Source organism: Mustela nivalis, assembly GCF_964662115.1.
Source record: "Mustela nivalis genome assembly, contig: HAP1_SCAFFOLD_1468, whole genome shotgun sequence".
Taxonomy (NCBI): domain Eukaryota; kingdom Metazoa; phylum Chordata; class Mammalia; order Carnivora; family Mustelidae; genus Mustela; species Mustela nivalis.
Window position 1 is genome coordinate 1 of NW_028135196.1, and position 23,651 is coordinate 23,651.

The 23,651-nt window shown below is 37.5% G+C and overlaps 1 protein-coding gene and 1 pseudogene across 2 annotated transcripts in view; both read right to left on the reverse strand.

Annotated features, from left to right (window-relative positions):
- Positions 1 to 3,982: 3,982 nt before the first annotated feature.
- LOC309857865 (ankyrin repeat domain-containing protein 26-like) overlaps positions 3,983 to 23,651 on the reverse strand; it is a gene marked incomplete at its 3' end in the record, with an annotated part of 37,333 nt that continues 17,664 nt past the window's right edge. Inside the window, exons 7-13 of the mRNA XM_082750600.1 lie at positions 21,214 to 21,250; positions 15,716 to 15,791; positions 13,150 to 13,207; positions 12,843 to 13,042; positions 7,955 to 8,078; positions 7,595 to 7,653; positions 3,983 to 4,201 (exon numbers count right to left, since the gene is read on the reverse strand). Of these exons, the coding sequence (XP_082606726.1) occupies positions 3,983 to 4,201; positions 7,595 to 7,653; positions 7,955 to 8,078; positions 12,843 to 13,042; positions 13,150 to 13,207; positions 15,716 to 15,791; positions 21,214 to 21,250 (773 nt within the window). The remainder of the gene's footprint in view (positions 4,202 to 7,594; positions 7,654 to 7,954; positions 8,079 to 12,842; positions 13,043 to 13,149; positions 13,208 to 15,715; positions 15,792 to 21,213; positions 21,251 to 23,651) is intronic.
- On the reverse strand, positions 19,777 to 21,161 carry LOC309857864 (RAD51-associated protein 1 pseudogene; annotated as a pseudogene). The gene is made up of 2 exons: positions 21,137 to 21,161; positions 19,777 to 20,870 (listed from the first exon to the last, which is right to left on the reverse strand). The product of its transcript is annotated as an RAD51-associated protein 1 pseudogene (transcript).

Sequence of the window (23,651 nt, forward strand, 5' to 3'; positions counted from 1 at the left end):
AAACTACAGGGGTGAAAAAAATACTGTACAATTTATTAGTACCAATCTGATCATATGACTGATGAAAGGCCCTGAGTTAACTGGTACATTAAGTAGAGCACAAATTAGATATGGTTAATCAATAGGAGAATATCAGGAGAATATTATTTTTAAATGATATAGTACTCCTGAAAACCAATATTCCACCTATTCATCAAAATTAATGAAGGGGGGCGCCTGGGTGGCTCAGTCAGTTAAACGGCTGCTTTCAGCTCAGGGCATGACTGGGTCCTGGGATGGAGTCCTGCATCGGGCTCACACGTCAGTGAGGAGTCTGCTTCTCCCACTTTTTCTCTCAATCTCTTTCAAATCAATAAAATAATTAAAAATAATAACAACAACAACAACAACAATAATAAAGGGGCATCTGGGTGGCTCAGTGAGTTAAGTGTCTGACTCTGGATGTCAGCTCAGGTCATGATCTCAGGGTCATGAGATCGAGCCCCGCATCAGACCTCATGATAAGCATGAAGTCTGCTGCTTAGGGTTCTCTCACTCCCTCTCTTTCTGCCTTCCCTCCCTGCCTCCCCAATTTCTTGCTCTCTAAAAAAAAAAATAAAAATAATAAAACAAGGAGATAGACAATGCGTACATAGTTGAGAAGATGGTACTGTATACTAAATTCTCAGTGATTCCCATTATTGCTGGGAAAGCCAACTCTAAATAAAGTTGTAGAGAATATAGGAAATATTTTAATATTTGGCTTGGGAAGATGCTTTTTCTAGTAACATTGAATATAATTTGACCAATACTTGTAAATTTAAAGCTATAAATATAAGGCTAAGAAACTTTATTTTCAATAAGCAATCTTTAGACCTCTACCTAGTATTCCCAGCTGGGCACAAACATCTAAATATAATCCTGCCACCCACTCTCAAGTGAATGCTAAAAAAAGCCTAAAAGAAATTATTTTCTCCTAATTCTTTTCTTAAAAAATATTCTATTTATTAAAATTTAAAAAATAGGTATTTCAGAATTAGTGTCACACTTACTGATAATAAAAATTTTAACATTTAGGGAATAATCCTGTAATTCTATAGTTTCCAAAAGGAGTTTGGTTTGGTAGATCATATCAGTCTTTCAAGGTTTTTTGGAAACAGCTATCCTATCAAAAAATTAAATATCTTTACAGAAAAAAAGCCATAGCTTCCAAATCGCAATGAATAATAAATACCAACATAACCTCTATCTTTGATGTCCAATAGACCTGAGGAGGATGAATATGTGGCTATGATTTACCCCATGTCTAGCACTACATCTGCTTTCAGTATTCTTTGTGGTGCTGCTGTGATTAAATCTGTTCTAGTGCAAATACCCTGAGGCCATCACAAGTGAATTCTCTGGAGTTTCCTGCTCAACTCCAAAACTTCTCAGCTAACGTGCCTTTCTTTTTCCCTTTTCCCATCACTGTCCCCTTCCTCAAAAATAATTTCTGAAAAAAAGAAAAAAAAAGTAGTTTCTGAGGACACGTGAATCAAGCCTCAGATTGCACATCCGGCTCTTGATTTCAGCTCCCATCATGATCGAAAGGTCCCTGGATAGAGTCGCACATCTGCCTCCAGGCTTGGAAGCCAGTCTCCTTGAGGAATCCCTACCCTTCTCATTGTCCCTCCCCTGATCACTCTCTGCCTTTCTCATTCTCTCTCCATAGAATAAATACAGAAATCCTTACAACAGAGTTACTGCTGGAACTATGGTATTGATTTTTCTGCTTTTACACCCCTTTTATTATGGATTACTTCCACCATTTCTCTCCTCCTTATTTAGCACTGATATTTTACATTTATGACAACTCCTTCTACATCCCCTTGCTCCTCTCAAGCTGAAAACATGCTTACAAATAAAAAGAAAATAATGATTTCCTTCATCCTGTGGTGCTTTGAAGTATCCAGGGCCTTTCCAGGTGTCTGTAGGTGGTAGTCTACACCCTTGCGATGCAGCACATGGCCCAAGGACCACTGGCATTCGCATCACCTGACAGGTCAGAATGCAGGATCCCAGACCTGTGGTCATACTGTTCATTATTTTTTGAAAGATTTTATTTATTTCTTTGACAGACAGAGATCTCAAGTAGTCAGAAAGGCAGGCAGAGAGAGAGGTGGAAGCAGGCTCCCTGTGGAGCAGAGAGCCAGATGTGGGGCTCAATCCCAGGATCCTGAGATTATGACCTGAGCCCAAGGCAGAGGATTAAGCCACTGAGCCACACACGCGCCCCTCACCATGTGCATTTTTAATAAGGTCTCCGAGGATTCAGTAAAATTGGAGAAATTCTGGCCCATACTGAGTCACTGCCACATTCTGTTACCTTAACTTCAACTTCTAGAGCAAGCCTCATGTTCGTCACTATCAATTCTTCAAAACTGGAAATGTCTTAAAAGTCATTAACTTTCTAAGCTTCCCTGATCCCCACGAACTGACCCTGCTCTCTTTCTCCTTCCAATTCTCTTACTTTGCACTCAATGATACTACTTAGGAAGTACCACTGTTTTATAAGCCATTAAGTAAAGTAATTCAGGGGGCGCCTGGGTGGAGCAGCGAATTGGTCATCCAGCTGTTGATTTTGGCTCAAGTCATGATGGCACCATCTTGGGATTGAGCCCCGCATCGGGCTCTAGTCTCAGAAGTGAACCTGTTTGAGGCATCTCTCTCCCTCTCCCTTTGCCCGTCCCCCTAATCACTCACTGTCTCTCTCATTCTCTCTCCCTAAAATAAATCTTTAAAACAGAGTTATTTCTGGATCTATGGTCTTGATTGTTCTGCTTTTACACCCATTTTACTAGGGTTTATCTTCACCACTTCTTTCCTCTTTATTCAGCACTAGTATCTCACATCTATTACCTCTCTTTCTGCATCTCCTTGCTCCCCCCTAGCTAAAAACATGCTCACAAATAAAAACAAAATAATGCTTTTCCTTGATCCCATGGTGTCTTGAACTATCCACTGGCCCTTCCAGACTTCTCTGCAGAAACCCCTTGCTACAGAGCACATGACACAGGGACCACAGACACTGGCATCACCTGAGAGGTCAGAATGCAGAATCCCAGACCTGCTGCTCACAATCTGCATTTTTAGCAAGGTCTCTGATTACTAAAGTTGGAGAAATTCTAGTCCATACTGTATCTGCTACCACATTCCTTTACCTTAACTTCACCTTCTAGAAGCAAGCCTTATGTGCATCACTATCAATTCTTCGAAACTGGAAATGTCTTAAAAGTCGTAAGCTTTCTAATGGACTTCTTATCATGGCTAAAGTTTCCTTGATTTCCCCCGAACTGACCCTCCTCCCTTCTTCCTTCCAATACTCTTACTTTGCACTCAATGATACTATTTATGAAGTACCACCATTTTTATGCCATTAAGATACACACACTTATTGGTGACTAGAACATCGCTCTGCATCATCAACTAGGGCAGTCCTGAATGTCTTCCCAACCATGAGGAAAGCAGTAAGAGCAGGAAAATTTCGGTATCCTACTCTGACAGGTTTTGGTACTGGAAGCTCACCTGATATTATTCCTGCATTTCAAATAGTCTGCTCCTCATTTAAAAGAATTATTTTGGTGGGGTTATGGACATTGGGGAGAATATGTGCTTTGGCCAATGCTGTGCAGTGTGTAAACCTGGAGATTCACAGACCTGTACCCCTGTAGCTAAGAACATATTATATGTTAATAAAAAATAAAAAAATTTTAAAAAGAAAATAAAAAATAAAGAATTGTTCTACTTTACCACCTTCCACTCTGACAGCTGCTTATTGTCCTTCATTTACTCCCCGTATTCTTGACTTTCTCGTCAGTCACCCTTTTTATCCTTTCCACTTATTTCCTGGCGTTCCTTTGGTCTTAGAGTACCTTGACATGGAACCACTAAGTAAGCTCCTTTGTGGCACCCTCAATTTCATGTGTTACCGACACTGACACCTGATAAGACTTCAACTTATCACCTTTCCAATCTTTCTCTTTATCTCTAATTCAATAGATGATTTTCTTTGGATATTGAAATATGTCAGTGCTCCCATTTTACACCAATATTTTATCAAATGACTTTTTAATAAAATACAAGTCTTACCTTCTACTTGCTCATTTAATGTACTTTCCCCTTTCTGATCTGCATGCCCAGATAAATGATCAAGGTATGTCTCTGGGAGACTCTCAGAATTACTCTGTTAAAATGAACAACAAAAATGAGTCGCATAAAGATTTCCTAATCCTTTTCTAAGAAAATATCTGAACTTCCTACTTTCATAGTAATCAGACTCACAAATAAGAAAAGCATATACTGAAAACCAAAACATTTTAAAAACTCATATATGCTTTCTAAATTAAATATAATGTTTAATCTTCATTTGGCCACCGGCTGTAAACTGAGCATCAAATGCTAGAGTAAATATTTTCTTGGACAGAACACTGACTTATATGTACATTTCAACAGGAACTAACAAAACACCTAACTCTCCTTTGCATTCCCCACCAAATTAAAGGATATTAAAAATATGTATTTAAATAAATTCTTTAGTAAGTATATTTGCTACAAATTTAAGCTGTTCCGAACAGCAGAACCTTTTTCCATGTAAAAATAGGACACCTGACATAAGAAACCTTGGAGTAGATCATGTTGAGTATAAAGAATACAGTGTGGTAACTGCTGCTTCATTTGTATAAACAAAGGCTTGGAAACTTTATTGACAGGATAATGGTTAAATGCAATGCCAAAGTAGGAAGAAAAACTTTTCATGAAATTATGTTTAAATAATAGTAAAAAGTTTTAGATATAGGTATGAAACTCTCCAAAAAGTATAATAAGCTTTCATAAGGGAATAATAAGAACATTTATTTATTAATTACCTAAAAGGTACCAGGCACTTATTTTAGTATACCCATTTTCTTTTCTACAAACAACAATAATACCAATGGTTATGACAATGGGGTGGATCTTCCTGCTTCCTGGTCATTCCAAGACATTAGAGTGAAATGATGAACAGGTGTGATCCACGGTTCTGTCTGTCTAGAATGTCTAGAAGGTCTCCAAGACCTTCACACAACTGGTCCTTCTCATCCTTTACTTGACAGCTCTTGCCACACGCAGAGAGATTGTTTCTGACCAACAAAATTCTGCTTGTATTCTCATACCCATTCTAACTGCAAACTCCCCCACTGTTCCCTAACCTAACATTCCTATTTTCTTATATGAACCACTAACAGTGACTTACAGTGGGTTGTTATTCTTCATTTTTCTGCATCAACCACTACAGCCTAACCCCTCAACTTGTACAGCCTGGTATATAGCTGGTATTCAATAACAAATATATTTAAGTTCAAAACACCTAAAATAATCTCACTGAGGAGTCACCTATATGGCTCAGTCAGTTAAGCAACTGACTGTTGATTTCAGTTCAGTTCATGATCTCTGGGTTGGGAGATTAAGCCCCATGTTGGGCTCCATCATGTGCACAAAGCCTACTTGGGAATCTTTCTGTTTCTCTTCTTCTGCCCCTCCTCACCCCTCTCACATGCTCTCTCTTTCTTTTTCTCTAAAAGTAACAACAACAAGCTCACTGAGGAGGTCTCAAGTACCAAGTCACTATTCTAGGTATCGACCCTAGCACAATGCAAGGGTTAAGGGCATTGATAGCCGTGCAGTCCAAACTTCACATATAACTTTGGATTCCCCCAAAACTTTACTCATCTCCTATTGAACTTCCTACTTCAAAAGCAATTAGACTTAAAAATAGCAAAAGTGTATATTAAAAACCAAAATATTTAAATAGAAGACCTTAGATCTCTAGAGTAGAGATCATTAGATCTGTAGATCTCATCTACTTCTTAATCCTCATTTGAATATTGACTCTGTAAACTAAGCACGGAAGGTCAGAGTAAATTATAACCTAATGCTGACCTTATCAATAACGTAAAGTCAATTAACACATTTTGTATGTCCTATATATTATATACTGTACTCCTACAATATAAACTAAAGAAGAGGTTATGAAGAAAATCATAAGGAAGAGGAAAATACATTAACAGTACTGTACTGTATCAAAAAAATCTGAGTGTAAGTGGACAAACAATTCAAACCCATCTTGTTCAAGGGTCAACTGTATACCTAACACAATGTCACTGAAATTTAACATAGCCCAAATTAGAAATCCACCTGCCCATTCTAACTTTCCCCTTCTTTTCTTAACACTACTGCTATTTATTTTATTGCCCTTCAGAAATCTTCACATTTCAAAAAAGGGTCCTCGATATTTAGTAAATCACTAATACCGCTGTGATCATTTTTGTCTCATGTTTCTATAGTGCCCTTAACAGTTTACAAAGTGTTTCCATACTTGTTCATTACACATACCTGAGAGGTAGGTATTAGAACCATTTTTATGAATGAGGTCTGTGACATTCAAACAGGTTAAACAAGTTTTTCTGGGATCCCACAGCTACCAAGTGACAGAATCTGGATGCCACTGTATCTTTTGACTTGAAACACAGTGCTTGCCGTACTGTATAGCACCTACCTGTCCTAAGAGATCAGGCCCTTTTAAGCTCCCTCCATAGTCTGTCACCTTAGAAAAGGTCATCGTTACCTTACACTTACGTTTCTGTAAGTAAGGCTGCCACAAAGATACTCAAGGCATACTATTTTAACTATCTGAAATAGTTTTTACCTATTGAAAGCACCACTAAACTAGGGATGCCTAGGCATTTCTGGGATAGAGCCCCAGAAATGGGGAGTGGAGAGCCTGCTTCTCCCTTGCCCTCTGCCCCTCCCCCACTCATGCTCCCTCTCTCTCTCTCTCTCTCAAATAAATAAATAAAATCTTTTAAAAAATAAATAAAACACCACTAAACCAGTGGTAATAATACCACTAATACCATTATATTACTATAATTTTTATTATAATCACAATGCTCCTTGTAAATCTACTTAACAATCCAAATATAATAGTTTCAGGGGCCCCCCATGGTTCAGTTGAGCTCTGTGCTCAGACTGGAGTCTGCTTCAGATTCTCCCTCTCCCTCCCACTCACTAACTCTCTCTCTCAACTACATAGATACACACATATGCATATACATACATACAGATAGATAGATAGACAGACAGATAGATAGATACACTTTCAAGTCCCAGGTATCATCTTTTCAAATTCCAACTTGTGAAAAACTAAAATCTAAACTCTTTCTAGATCTCATTAGGAGTTTTGCACATCCATATACACCACAGAATCATATATCTGGCCATAAGCTGGCCTGGAGTAATTCTTTGGTTATTTAGATAACTTAATTTCAAAACACAAACTAATTCCTAATCATGTCTAAGCCTCCGTTTTCTGCAATACTACTACTACACAGTTTTCATTAGGTTAAGTTTGTAAATTAATAGAACTATATTTGCTGGATTATTATATTTAGCACAGAAATATTTTATCAATTACAGGTAAAAAGTATAAGGAAATAGTTTTTATAGGCAAATGCAGAGATGAGAGTGTAAAGTCTAAGCATCCCTTTTACGTTTGAAAATCACTCCTTGCTTTTATTTTAAAATAATAATAAAACGGTACCTCAGAATCCCAAGGTGATTCTTCATTTTGTTCTGCAAATCCTAATGCTGACAGCATAACTATAAAATACAGTCACAGATACATTAATGAGAACGTGTATTATGAATTTTAAACGTATATACAAGCCTATGCCCCCTTCATGAATACTTCAATAAAATAAAAGTAAAAGCAGTAAAGATTTTCAGAGGGTTGAAGAATTTTCAGGAACCAAAAGCTGGTATACTTAAAAAGAAAGACAGCAAAAAGAAAAAGAAAAATATCTTAATGAAATGGGGGAACATAACTGGATCTACATACTGTGATATTTCTTATACTAGCATTTAGGCCTAGAAAAAATTGTGGAGATGTTCACTAACTTACCATGTCTATCATTTTTACCTGCCCTGTCAGCAGAAGTCAAACAGTCATTAATTGTTTGTGCTTGTGGAACACTTTCAGTGATACCATCGTCCTTTGTTCCAATCCCTGGCCGCTCCTCTCCTTCCTATAAAAACAATACAAAACAAAAGCCCGACTTCAGAAAACATCATATCAATTCACGTGCTCACCCACTCACTCAGAAAGACAAATGCGTCCATCAAGTCATAGGCACTATCCTGGGAGAAGCTGGAAATATAAATAAAAGAGACTGTCATGTATCCTAGTAGGGGTAGAGATGGACAAAAACGAGAACAGAAGAGTATCATTTACTAGTTCTACAGGTGAAGTGAATAAAGCACAGTGAAGGCACAAAGGGGAAAACAGTTGTATATGGGAAGCTCAGGAAATGCTGCAAAGGTAGGGCTGTATCTGGAGAGAGAGACTACACAAAGACAGTGTGAAGGGCATTCTAGAAAAGGTAGAATGAGCTAAAGGATGACGTATGGAATAACACAGTAAGTGACTATAGCTACAGAAGGTGGCAAAACTGGAACACAATTTTTGGGAGTGGGATAGAGAGACAGAATTGGAAAACCAGGACTGAAACAAAAAAGGCAAGTGTGATGCTGGAATATAAACTTTCTCCTTCAGGTAATGGGCATCCACTAAAGAAGCAGAGGAGTTACATCACCACAAATATATTCTAGAAAGGTCACTCTCATAGCAATGTAGAGACGAACATAAAGGAACCCAAGGGGCACTTGGGTGGCTCAGTGGGTTAAAGCCTCTGCCTTTGGCTCAGGGATCATCAGGTCATGATCCCTGATGCGGGTGATCGAACCCCGCATCAGGCTTTCTGCTCAGCGAGGAGCCTGCTTTCTCTTCTTCGCTCTGCCTACTTGTGATCTGTCTGTCAAGTAAATAAATAAAATCTTTGAATTAAAAAAAAGGAACCCAAGCCAGAAGAGGATTTCAAATTATAGGACAGAGAGAGAGGGAATTATATTAAGATATGAAAAATGGGAAGCAGATACAAAATAGTGCATGCAGAGAGTGACTGAATGTGGTGATTTTTTCTTTTTTTGCTTTTTAATATTTTTTAAAGGTTTTATATTTATTTGTCAGAGAGAGAGAGCACAAGCAGGAAGAGAAGCAGGCAGAGAGAGAAGCAGACTCCTCGCTGAGCAAGGAGCCCAATGAGGGACTCAAGCCCAGAGCCCTGAGATCCTGACCTGAGCTGAAGGCAGATGCTTAACTGACTAAGCCACCCAGGTGCCCCTTTTTCTAATTTAAATTCAATTAATTAACATATAATGTATTATTGGATTCAAAGGTAGAGATGTGATGTTTTTTTCTAAAAGATTTAATTTATTTATATTTAGAAGGAGAGGGTGTGCATGCAGGTGGAGGGGCAGAGGAAGAGAAACACAGAGAAACCTCAAGTAGACTCCCTACTCAGTATGGGGGCCGACCAGGGGCTTCATACCAGGACCCTGAGATCATGACCAGAGCAACACCAACAGTCAGATGCTTAACCGAGCAAGCCACCGAAGTGTCCCTGGATGTAGTAATTTCAGGGAAGTTTGGAGTCCAGGATTTTTCCTACTTCAGTGTTTCAGTGGTGCTATCTACTAGGAAGGGGAAAACAAATGACAGAGCAAATTACAGAAAGCCAGGGAAGAAGAAAGCATCAGAAACAATGTCTTCAATCTGGGACATACCAAATTTGAAGCACCCCAGAGCCTTTTTTTTTTTAAAGATTTTATTTATTTGTTTGTTGGAGACAGGGAGTACAAGTAGAGGGAGGGGCAGGCAGAGAGAGAAGCAGGCTACCCGCTGAACAAGAAGCCCAATGCAGGACTCAATCCCAGCACCCTGGGATCAAAACTTGAACCAAAGATAGATGCTTAACTAACTGAGCCACCCAGACATCCTGAAGCACCCAGAAGACTTATGAAGAAATTTCTAGACAAATACATTTGGAGTAGGAAAAATGACATTACTCATGATGTTAAAAAGATAAATATCGGGTGCCTGGGTAGCTCAGTGGGTTGAGCCTCTGCCTTCAGCTCAGGTCACGATCCCAGGGTTCTGGGATCGAGCCTCGCATTGGGCTCTCTGCTCAGCAGAGAGCCTGCCTCCACTCTCTCTCTGCCTGCCTCTCTGACTACTTGTGATCTCTGTCTGTCAAATAAATAAATAAAATTTTATTAAAAAGATTAATAAAGATTTAACTGCAAAACACCAAGATTTTGTAGGAATACTCATTTTTGAAAATTAATCTTAAAAGATTTCTATTATATAAAAGAAATAATAGGATTTTAAAATTCTGAGGCATTTTTAAGTACTACTATGATATATGAGAAAAATATAAAACTCTATTTTAAAATTCACATCATTTTCTTATTCCACTGTGAACAGCATATTTCACCAGTAGGTAATGACCAGAGAAAGAATCTAATATTAAAAAAAATCATGATCGGGGCGCCTGGGTGGTTCAGTGGGTTAAGCCTCTGCCTTTGGCTCAGGTCATGGTCTCAGGGTCCTGGGATCGAGCCCCGCATCGGGCTCTCTGCTCAGCAGGGAGCATGGTTCCCTTCCTCTCTCTCTCTCTGCCTGCTTCTCTGTGATCTCCATCTGTCAAATAAATAAATAAAATCTTTAACAAATAATAATAATTATGATCATCCAAGTTGAAGGTTTTAAAGTCTCCAAATACATGTGTCATTATCAAGCAGGACCCAATATTCACATGAGGAAAGAAGAAAGGGACATAAATAAATAAAAAAAAAATCACCAGCATTTCTGGATTTCAGATATGAAAGAATTCACATGATAAATTTAACAACTATGGAGCTCCTGGCTGGCTCAGTGGGAAGAGAGTGTGACTCTTGATCTCCATGCTGGGTATAGAGATTACTTAAAATTTTTTAAATTTAAAAAGAACCCCCCAAAACTAATAGCTATGAATACTAACGTTTCCTGATAATATAAAATGTATCCACTGTTGGAGATATTTGAAAAAGTAAAAATCATCTTCCAGAAATAATTCTGTATACTCTGTTAGCAACCTTTGCTTCCTTATGATTCTATAATGACAACTAGTTCATATTAGGAAAAAAACTATAAATTGTTAGTTTATTCATTTGATCTGTGTGCATGTGTCTATTGCAGATACAATTAAAAATAAATCAGAATCAAAAAACAAGATGTTAGGGGCACCTGGGTGTCTTAGTGGGTTAAAGCCTATGCCTTCAACTAAGCTCATGATCCCAGGGTCCTGGGATTGAGCCCCACTTCAGGCTCTCTGCTGAGCAGGGAGCCTGCTTCCCCCCGCTACTCTCTCTGCCTGCCTCTCTGCCTACTTGTGATCTCTGTCTGTCAAATAAATAAATAAAATCTTTAAAAAATTATATTTTTTCTTTAAGAGTGTTGCACCTTAAAATTTATTTCATTTAATGGATAAAGATTAAGAACCTCACTTACATAGTCATAAATTTCAGTTTTGCGTAATGAAAAGACTACGTAAGGTGTTTACTTCTCTCCTCTCTTTATTCTCAAAAAGATCTAAAACTTTCCAAGATTACACCACACAGTACATAAATTAGAAGCCACAAGAAAGAGCACCTGGTTGGCTCAGTTGGTTAAGCATCTGCCCTCAGCTCATGAAGGTCATGATCCCAGGCTCATGGGATCAAGTCCTTCATCAGGCTCCCTACTCAGTAGGGAGTCTGCTTCTCCACTTCCCCTCCCCCTGCTCTTGTACTCTCTCTCACACACACAGAAAAATAAATAAAATCCAAGATGCCCTTCAACGGATGAATGGATAAGGAAGTTGTGGTCCATATACATTATGGAGTATTATGCCTCCATCAGAAAGGATGAATACCCGACTTTTGTAGCAACATGGACAGGACTGGAAGAGATTATGCTGAGTGAAATAAATCAAGCAGAGAGAGTCAATTATCATATGGTTTCACTTATTTGTGGAGCATAACAAATATCATGGAGGACAAGGAGTGTTAGAGAGGAGAAGGGAGTTGGGGTAAATTGGAAGGGGAGGTGAATCATGAGAGACTATGGACTCTGAAAAACCATCTGAGGGATTAAAGTGGCAGGGGGGTGTGGGAGGTTGGGGTACCAGGTGGTGGGTATTATAGAGGGCACGGATTGCATAGAGCACTGGGTTGGTAGAAAAAATAATTAATACTGTTTTTCTGAAAATAAATAAATTGAAAAATTTTTTTAAAAAAGGATAATGGCCAAAATTCAAAATTCATAATAAGTCTGATTAAGGCCTAAAACAGATTTCACTTTGCATTATCTATAAACACAGGTTTTGCTAAATTACATATACAATATCACACTTTATCAACTTAAAAGAATAAAATTTTCTTCCACTTCTTCATAGAAATAAGCTGTAATCATTCAGATGAGTGAGCATTTTTTTAAATTACCTGACTCCGTTTTCTTAATTCGCACTTAAAATAATTTCTACCATATTTTATAATGTAGAGTATCTGCTGTCCCGTAGCCCCACAACTGCTATTGTGTTTTTATAATAATCTCTCTCAACTCTGCAAGCTTTACAGTCATCTAGCCCTTCTTAAATGAATTCTTTCCCTTCACCTCCTCCCTCATCTTCATATTCCATCTATAGCTGTTCTTTCCAGTTGCTCTGTAATTCTTTCCTCCCATAATGGCATACCTAAGAACTGTTCACTCCCACCAGACTTTATAAATCTCAATCCAATTACCTCTCTTCCAGTATGACACTGCTTTCTCTTATGATCTTGAGGACTTCCCTTTCTTCCTAAGATTCTTTTCATTAGAAGGATCAAGACGATAAAATATGAACGGGGAAAAAGTTTAAAATGAAACAACTTACCTTTGTAAGACCAAGGCCTAACGATGTGAAAGGAGGTTTTAGAATAGAATCAGGCGATGGCAAAGCAGGAGGAGAAGAGTCACAGATGTCAGCAGATGGTTTGGAAAAAACACCAACTGTATCTTCACATTTGTTTTCAGAATTATCATGCTCAGATAAAGTTTTATCTCCTGGTGATAGAAGGCCAAGTTCTATTTCCACTTAGTAAAAAAACAAAATAAAGAGTATATGAAAATATCTGTAATTTCAAGTTACTAACACAAGAATGGACAAAAATCAGTGCATAACAAGTCTTCAAACAGCTTACATTTCTTGAAAAGCTGAGAAGCATTCATTAATTTTCTTAAGTTTGGTTTTGAGGTGTTCTAGAAAAGAAATTAATAGTATTAAGGATTACAAATAACACATTTGGTAAAATAATTATAATATTCACCATTGTCAAATGAGCACCATTACACAAAGAACATGGGTTTTGGAATCATTCAAATGTAGATTCAAATCTCAGTTCTGCCATTTACTAGCCTACATTTTCTCCTGGGGTTAGGATTATGAGAGATGCGTGTGTTCCAAAATTCATTGTTTATGCACCACACCCAGTGCTCCATGCAATACGTGCCCTCTTTAAAACCCACCACCAAGCTCAACCAACCTCCCATGCCAGCCCCTACAAAACCCTCCAATTGTTTTTCAGAGTCCATAGTCTCTCATGGTTCTTCTCCCCTTCCAATTTCTCTCAACTCCCTTCTCCTCTCCATCTCTCTATGTCCTCCATGTTAGTTCTTATGCTCCACAAGTAAGTGAAACCATATGATAATTGACTCTCTCTGCTTGATTTATTTCATGCAGAATAATCTCCTCTAGTCCCATCCATGTTCATACAAAAGTTGGGTACACATCCTTTCTGATGGAGGCATAATACTCCATCTTGTATATGGACCACATCTTCTTTATCCATTCAACCGTTGAAGGGCATCTTGGTTCTTTCCACAGTTTGGCGACTGTGGCCATTGCTGCTATGAACATTGGGGTACAGATGGCCCTTCTGTTCACTACATCTGTATCTTTGGGGTAAATATCCAGCAGTGCAACTGCAGGGTCATCGGGTAGCACAGTTTTCCAATGTGGCTGCACCAACTTGCATTCCCACCAACACTGTAAGAAGTTTCCCTTTCTCCACATCTTCTCCAACACTTGTTGTTTACTGTCTTCTTGATTTTGGCCATTCTAACTGGTGGAAGGTGGTATCTCAATGTGTTTTTGCTTTGAATCTCTCTGATGTCTAATGATGATGAACACATGGAACTGGCACAAAAAGAGACACATAGACCAGTGGAACAGAATAGAGTCCATATATGGACCCTCGACTCTATGGTCAAATAATCTTCAACAAAGCAGGAAAAAAAAATACAGGAGAAAAAAGACTCTCTATCTAAAATTCTAAGCTCACAATTAAAGAATAGTAAAAAATAGATTGTAACCTTCTTTCTCATTTATTTCCTCAACATAATTCATTTGCACTTATAAATCCTAAACATGAAGAGGGAATATAAATTTTTAAATTATGTATTTGAAAAATTTTTTATATTTAATTATGACATATTATGCACATTACATTATTTATATAACATTCCATTATACAGAATTCCATCTGTCTGCTCATTAATTCACATTCAAAAAATATTAAAATTAATTCTTCAAGCAAGCTTTTACTCTAGGTGTTCCAGGAGATGCACAATTATGTTTCCTAAAATCCAATAGCTTATAATGATGCAGGAGCTTTTTATTTTATTTTATTTTATTTTAAAGATTTTATTTATTTATTTGTCAGAGAGAGAGAGAGAGGGCGAGAGCGAGCACAGGCAGACAGCGTGGCAGGCAGAGTCAGAGGGAGAAGCAGGCTCCCTGCAGAGCAAGGAGCCCGATGTGGGACTCGATCCCAGGACGCTGGGATCATGACCTGAGCTGAAAGCAGCTGCTTAACCAACTGAGCCACCCAGGCATCCCATGATGCAGGAGCTTTATCATGAATATTTAAATAAATATAAAGTGACTAAAAGTTTGAATCTTAGAATCTGATACAAAGATTATGAGTAGATATTTTTGAAAAACTGTAATATAAAAGATTTCTGAAATTAGACATTTTACCATATGGGTATGAAAAGCCTCTGCTTCTAGTGTTAATTATTTTTTTAGGCAAAACGTGTATTCTTTACTTAGATAAAGAGTTTTAACTAAACTCTTTATGGAATTATTTTGAAAACACAGTAGAATGTGTTAAGTAGAATTTAAATTTCTAAATTTCCACAATTTCCAATCTTATTTTGGTCTAAATGTAGAACAAGGGAAAGAAATAGCAAAAAAAAAAAAAAAAAAAAAAAAAAAGCCTTTCATAAAACTGTATGCTACCAAAATAAAAAATGTCCAAGAAAAAACTATCTGTAATAAATAACTGGGTCCACTAAAGATTCATTTAGGAATGAGTATTATAAAAGTCATGTTAGAAGAAAAGAGAAAGAGAGATAAAGAGAAAAAGAGAAAGGAAAAGAAAGAAAAGTCATGATAAGATAATTTAAAACTCACAGTAAGAATCCTTATCCTTGACCAAAGGTCATATTTCCTCCATCATGGGAAAGCTTTTCCCAATATAATTTTCCTGTCATTATATATTTCCAGCCCATTTTTTCTAACTTTGATATTTAACAGAGTTAAAAAAAATTCAACTTGTCATATTTCTATAAAGTGGTTTGTTCTGACCAACTTTCCACTTCAAACATAAAATGATGATAGGCAGGCCACTGCTAAGTTTTAAGAGAAAATAATACACAAAACTAAATTCAGAGCAGAAAAATTAATTTCACAAGAGAGTATATTACCTTCATATTGAAACTTAAGTCTTCATCATCTGATGTAGGCCATGAAGCATTATCATCACCAGGTTTAACAGAAATACTTTAGAGCAAAAATATACAACAAAAACAAGTTAATGAAAAAGAAAAATCAAGTGAAAGGTCATCTATTTATTTATTGAATAAAGTTTCTTGATGTAATTGAACTTTAGCCTCTGTTTTTGTTATTAAGTTTTTATTTTAATTCCAGTATCACACAGTGCTGTATTAGTTTCATGTATACAATATAATGATTTGGTAATTCCATCACCCAGCGCTCAGCACGACAAGTGCATTCCTTAACCCTTAGCTCCTATTTCACCTGTTTCCCTACCCATCTCCCCTCTGGTAACCATCAACTTGTTCACTATGGTTAAGAGTCAGTTTCTTCGTTGTCTGTCTCTCGCTTTTTGTTGTTTTATTTTTCTTTGCTCATTTCTATTGTTTCTTAAATTCCACATATGAGTAAAATCATATGGTATTTGTCTTTCTCTGACTTAACTCCACTTAGCACAATACTCTCTAGTTCCCTCTATTTCACTGAAATGGCAAAACTTCATTCTTTTCTATGGCTGAATATTCCATTGTATATATATGTGCCACTTCTTTATCCATTCATCTCTCAATGGACACTCAGGCTGACTATTATAACTAATGCTGTAGTAACCATAGGGGTACATGTATCCATTCAAACTGGTATTTTCCTATTTTGGGGCATAAATACCCAATAGTGTGATTACTGGATTGTAGGGTAGTTCAGTTTTTACCTTTTGGAGGAAACGCCATACTGTTTCCACAGTGGCTGCATTAGTTTGCATTCGCACCGATAATCCAAGAGGATACCTTTTTCTCCACATACATGCCAACATTGTTATTTATGTTTTTTATTTTAGCCATTCTGACAGGTAGGCAGTGCTATCTCGTTGTAGTTTTGATTTCCATTTCCCTGATGCTGAGTGATGCTGAGAATCTTCTTAGGTGCCTTTTGGTCATTGTGTGTTTTCTTTGGAAAAATGTCTGTTCATGTCTTCTGATAATTTTTAAATTGGGTTGTGTTTTTGGTGCTGAGTTCTATCAGTTCTTTTTATTTGTATACTAACCCTTTATTGGCTATGTCATTTGCAAATATCTGCTCCTATTCCATAGGTTGCCTTTTCATTGTGTGGACTGATCCCTTCACTGTGTAAAAGCTTTTGATTTTGATGTAGTCCCCACAGTTTGCTTTGCTTTTACTGCTCCTGAGGCAAGAGCAGTAAAAGCAAAAATAAACAGAAACAGACCCAGAAATACAGAGAATTCTGTATCACCAGAAGAGAATGGGGTGGGAAGATGGACAAAATGGGTAAAGGGGAATGGAAGGTTCAGGATTCCAGTTACAGTAAGTCACAGGGATACAAGTACAGCATAGCCCTACAACAAGTGCAGGGCTCAGTGGTACCCTCCAAACTTTTAAATCTTTAGCCTATGAAAGCAGATTCCCACAACAAGCACAGCATCAAATGATCAAGAGTAGAAGCCATTTCCTGATAAACTGAAAGTCATCCTTGTAATCATCGCAATGTAGACATGTTACCAACTACCCAAATGAAGCTCTGTTACTGATTTGACAGCCAGTCCTAGCCCACCAAACCCTACAAGTACATGGGAAGGACATCAGAGTATTAGAAAAAGAGGTGGAGTGAGGAGACCCCTACCTTGGGCCATATATCTGTGTGGTTCAGAATCTCCATTCCCCCATTACTCGAGAGGATCTAATCCAAGATTGGGCTGGAAGTAGTAGTAGTACAGCATTCCTATATGCTGTAAAAAGCCTTCCCTGTGGCTCAAATGATTTTAATACCTCTCAACAGAAAACCTGAAGTATGCTAGTTCATTCAATTCAACCAACCAACAAAAAAACTGCTCATGACTCTCTTGAACCCTCTATTTTAATGTGCTTTTCTAAACTCCCAATATCCCATATCCTTCATTCCTTTCTGTGTGTGTGTGTCCCTCATTTCTGTAAGCCATCTTGATCTAACTTATAAGCCCAAATATTCTGACATCTTTTCTAAAACTCTTATTCCCATCCAACCCAGTGTCGTTATTCTTGAAACTCGACCTCTCCTGCCAATTCCTTCCTTACGCACCTTCACTGTGTTCACTAGACCCACTCCCCATCTTTCTATTATTAAAACATTCACCTATTAAGATGAGGAAAAAAGGAAAAAACCTGAATGTAAATATCATTTCTGTCACTTATCATATCCAAGTAAGTCACTTTAGTCTCTTCTGCATTTCAAATTCTCCATTTAAATAATCACTTGGTGAGGATGTTAAACACAGGTTGTAGAACCAGAGGGTATTTTGATTAATTCATCTCTAAGATGCCCTAAAATCATGAAATTCTATGTGCTTTTGATTTTGTCTACAGAAAAACAGAGAATACTTAGCTGGCAGAAAGGGAAAAAATTAATGGAATAAAAGAAACACCAAGAAAAGCAGAGAAGAAAGAAAAAAGAAAAATACAAGAAAAGATTATAGAAAAGTCAAGAGAGAAAAGGAAAAAAATCTACAAAAAAAGAAAAGGCTTCAAGGAACTGGTCAAGGGACTAGTCTAAAGGGAAAACTAGACGGGGAAGTCAGTAAACAGGAATCATTTAGAAATATCCTCTGAATAGATGATAAAATTAATTAACGTATCATGGCCTACACCTAGATTACATATCCATCACTTCTGGAAAAAGCATTCATCTCAAGGAGAGCAGACATCTCTTTATCTAAGAACTTGCCTGATTAGGTCATGCTTATGTAAAAGCTATGTACTATGGCCATAGGTAATGAGAGCCATCCTAAAATCTTGGACAGTAAAAACAAGAGACTAGTTGCCACTGCACTAATTACCCCTAGTTATCACTAGTTGTCAAATATAATAGAACAAATGCTTGGACTAACCTGGTTTCTTAGGAAAACTCTAAATCAGCAAACACATAACTAAATCTGACTTTCTGAGCTGATCTGACTGGGATCTGTTCCTTAACCTCAGTGCTGCTGAGGGACAAAAGAATTGATGTGGGAGTCATGCAGGCTGACAGTCAATTCGTGGGTCTACTACTCTTTTTTTTTTTAACATTAAATGATTTGTTTATATTATGATACTTCTTTTTTGTTTGTTTGCTTTTTTATTTTTTATTTTTTTAATTTTTTTTAATTTTTTATTTTTTATAAACATATATTTTTATCCCCAGGGGTACAGGTCTGTGAATCACCAGGTTTACACACTTCACAGCACTCACCAAAGCACATACCCTCCCCAATGTCCATAATCCTACCCCCTTCTCCCAACCCCCCCCCCCAGCAACCCTCAGTTTGTTTTGTGAGATTAAGAGTCACTTATGGTTTGTCTCCCTCCCAATCCCATCTTGTTTCATTGATTCTTCTCCTACCCACTTAAGCCCCCATGTTGCATCACCACTTCCTCATATCAGCGAGATCATATGATAGTTGTCTTTCTCTGCTTGACTTATTTCGCTAAGCATGATACGCTCTAGTTCCATCCATGTTGTCGCAAATGGCAAGATTTCATTTCTTTTGATGGCTGCATAGTATTCCATTGTGTATATATACCACTTCTTCTTGATCCATTCATCTGTTGATGGACATCTAGGTTCTTTCCATAGTTTGGCTATTGTGGACATTGCTGCTATAAACATTCGGGTGAACGTGCCCCTTTGGATCACTACGTTTGTATCTTTAGGGTAAATACCCAATAGTGCAATTGCTGGGTCATAGGGCAGTTCTATTTTCAACATTTTGAGGAACCTCCATGCTGTTTTCCAGAGTGGCTGCACCAGCTTGCATTCCCACCAACAGTGTAGGAGTGTTCCCCTTTCTCCGCATCCTCGCCAGCATCTATCATTTCCTGACTTGTTTATTTTAGCCATTCTGACTGGTGTGAGGTGATATCGCATTGTGGTTTTGATTTGTATTTCCCTGATGCCGAGTGATATGGAGCACTTTTTCATGTGTCTGTTGGCCATCTGGATGTCTTCTTTGCAGAAATGTTATGATACTTCTTCAACAGAAACACAATTCAAATATAAACACACTTGTAAAACTCTTATTCTCTTAATCAAACCTTTGTTGACTACCACACTTAGCTACTAGCAGCATTTGGATGCAAAGGTTTCACTTGTTTTAATCTAGACAAGCCAAAGCAGAGACTCTGATTTGGAGACTTAACAGACACCCCTGCCAGTGGGCTCCTGCTGCTGTTGCTGCTGCTGTTGCTACTTCCAGACAGCGCTGGTGGCATCTACTTAGGTTTTCTGCTTCCAGCTGAAGGTTTGCATATTTGTAATGGTTTCCGAGTGGCCTCTTCACTGATAAAGCCTTTTTTGGTGAAGGCTGAGATTCTGATTTCAGAGCAACTGGAGCACAGTCTCTTGAAGTCACTTCCAAAGTGACTTTGGATCATGTTTGGATTGAGGTTTCTTCTCCTTTTTTTCAAGTGGGGATTTTACTTTCACTTCTTTCTTTTTAATTTCTTCCACTTTATTTTCTCCCACAGTGAAGTTTGCATCATCATCTTCACTCTCCCTAAAATCAGACTCATCCTCAGACTCTCCACCAGGGGGTTGGTTCAGAGTCGTCAGCACTACCGCCATGACTGCCTTCCTAAAGACTCTTCCTCTGCTGTACCACAGCTTTTGATGCTGCTTTTCTTTTCCCTTGAGCACCGCACACATCATCTCCCTCGGTAAGCTTATCTCAATCTAAATCATCACTGGCTACACTGCAATCGGAGAGATGGGGAGCCTTAGTCATTATCCCAATTTCACTGCTGCCACATTTTTTGGTGCTTGTATCTCGAGCCTCTCCCACATCAATGGTGACCCCTGGAAGTTCCTTCACTGATAAAGCTAGCGCCACTTCTAAGTCTCGCTGGTAAAGTTCGTCACCTAAAGCCATCCTTTTTTAGGTGTTTTCTCTTGTAGTGGGATATCTTCTTTCTGGACATTCTTCAGTTTAGGTTTTCTTGTTTCTAGTATTAACTCTTTTGGTATTGTTCTGGGCTTCTTATTCAAAGGTGTGGTTGCAGAAACAAAGTCATCATCACATTTGAAAATTTGAAGAATTTTCAAACTGAGTAACTGACTAGATTCTTAGGCCTCATGGGGGGGCACCATGGCCCCCTCCAAGACCAAAAATTCACAGTGTTCAAGCTCTTGTTAGCAGCAGTGGCGGTTTCTGGGTCTGCTACTCTTTAACTATAGAATCATAGGTCAATTAATCAATGTTCCTGAACCACAGCTGACTAAATAATAAAAAAATAGGCTGTAACAGCACATCTACTTTGTGATGCTATTGTAATGACTATATAATAATAAATGTCAAGCACATAATATAGTGCCTAACACACAGTAGGACTCTCAACAAATGCTTTTCTCTGCATTCCCTTGTTAACACAGAATTTGTTAAAAAAAAAAAATCCACAAAAATCCTACCTGCTTAAAGAGTCTTCTTCAGAAGTCTTATTCGCCACTAAAGAAAAAAGCAAAGTACATTTTAAATCAACAACAGAAAAATACAGAATATTCAAATTGTAAGACTGATGTTGTATTAAAAAGTATTCTTCGGGACCAAACCTGGCAACCACACTGGAGTGAATATTAATTATACTATTGGTAGGCAGTAAACTCGCTAAAAAATGTTACTTTCTCCTCTACATTTACCAAATGGAAGAAAAGAATGGTATTTATTGGAATTTGATACCTACAAGTGGATGTTTATAATGACCACAATTTTAACCAAACCCTTGAGACTAACAGAAAATGGTGTCATTAGCAGAATCATCCTCATAGACTGACAAATTCAGGATTCTTCTGGATTCTTCAGGACTTTCACTATGAGGTACAGTTAAAAGAGACTATAATTATTTTGCTGTAACACAACAGAACTTCTCCAGATCTCCAGCAGGGGCTAAGTTTAGGGTGAAACACCTCATCACAAAGTTTGGTCTACAGCCACTCTACTTTGCAGCATGGCAAAACATAGCAAACAGACTCTCTCTGGCCTTATTTCCAATTGCAAGGTAAGTATGAAAGCTTTTAGTGATTTTAGTGATTCTAGTTCTATAAAGTATAACCTCTTGAGTCGACCTACTTTCATTGCTGGAGAGTCTATCTGGATCCACCTCTTAGACCTGAATGGTACCAAAGATTAGTGCTAGGTAGCAGGATATGATGTCATTGTTCTCAACCTTCCCCACTATGTGACAAACATCTGTAGAAATCACACTTTTTCAGTCTGTAAGGCATATGTCATCAGATCCTACACTGATGAACATAACAAAGGACAAAGATTATCTTGAATCACTATATTCAATTACCTCGGAATTTTAATTTTTTAAACATTCGAGAAGATATCCACTGTATGATTGCAACTATATGACATTCTGGTAAAAGTAAAACTTTTTAAGTTAGGAGACAAGGGTTGTGACAAGGGGAACAGGCACAGCACAGAGAACTTTTAAGGCAGTGAAACTATTCTATGTGATACCACATGGTAGATACATGTCATCACACATTTGTTAAAACCCATAGAATGTACAACACCAAGAATGAACCCTGATGTAAATTATGGACTGTGGATGATAAAGATGAGCTAATATAAATATAACAATGTACCACTGTGGTTCAGGATGTTGACAACAAGAAGGCTACGCGTGTAGAGGAACATGCGGTAAATGGAAACTCTCTGTACTTTCTGCGATATTTTGCAATGGACTTGAAAATGCTGTAAAAAATAAGGTCTATTTACTGTGAAGGAAAAAAACAAAAGGTATCCATTGAGACTGTTAAGTGTTGGTACAAACCAGGTGATTTATCAAGCATTTACTATTTGATTTCCTTCCGGGAACCATAATTTTGATATATGCTAGGGAGAAGATGCCTACATGATTATCACTTAAAGAAAACTTCAGGCACTGAGTATCTATAAGATTCTTGTATTGGCAGACGACATCTCACACGAGTTGTCGTGATTTAATGCTGGAGGAATTAAGCACACCCATAGGCCGAGGATTCTTAGAAGCCTGCACTTGGCTTCCTCTAGACTTCACTCCATGCACCTTTTCTCTGCTGATTTTGCTTTGTATCATTTCACTGTAATAACCGCAGGCATGCGTACAAATATATTGAGACGTGCGAGGTCCTCCAGTGAATAACTAAACCTGGGTGTCATTTTGGGAGCCTCTAATACCAATGCATCATATGCAATTTTTATGATTAAGGTTGATGTTTTAAGACACGATTACAGTTAGAAGGTTATTTCACAGAATACCTTTCCTTGAATCTGTTTTTCTTAGAATTTGCCTGGGGGACTACTGTATTTCTATATCCATTTGAATAAAGGCATAAAAGGAATAGATGAAATAATGTCAGAAAATAATGTGAAACAAGCAACAATCGTATTTTAATTGGGGAAAAAAAGAGAATTCTGCTGATTACCAATATGTCCTACAGTATAAAAGTTCCTATAAAAAAACTAAAAGGTCACATAAATTTTCTGCAACTAAATAGGGCTTAATTCACTTCTATTGTAGTTATGAATCGATAAGGTAAGGGATAATTATAGAAAAAAATATATATATATTATATATATAAAATATATAAAAATATATAGAAAAATATACACAGTATAATAACACACTATTGGTTCTAGAGGTTTTTTGTTTCCACTCATTTTATTAATTTCTTATAGAATTAGAAACAGTTCACCTATTAAAGGCAGTTGTTGACAATCTGCTCAAAAACTCAGAAATACTACATTCGAAATGTAGGATGAGTTATCCACTCCAGCCTGAAAATAGTGGATTTGATCGTTAGAGATCAACAGAATTCATTTGGGGGAAAACAAAGTGAGTTATCTTATATACATAGAT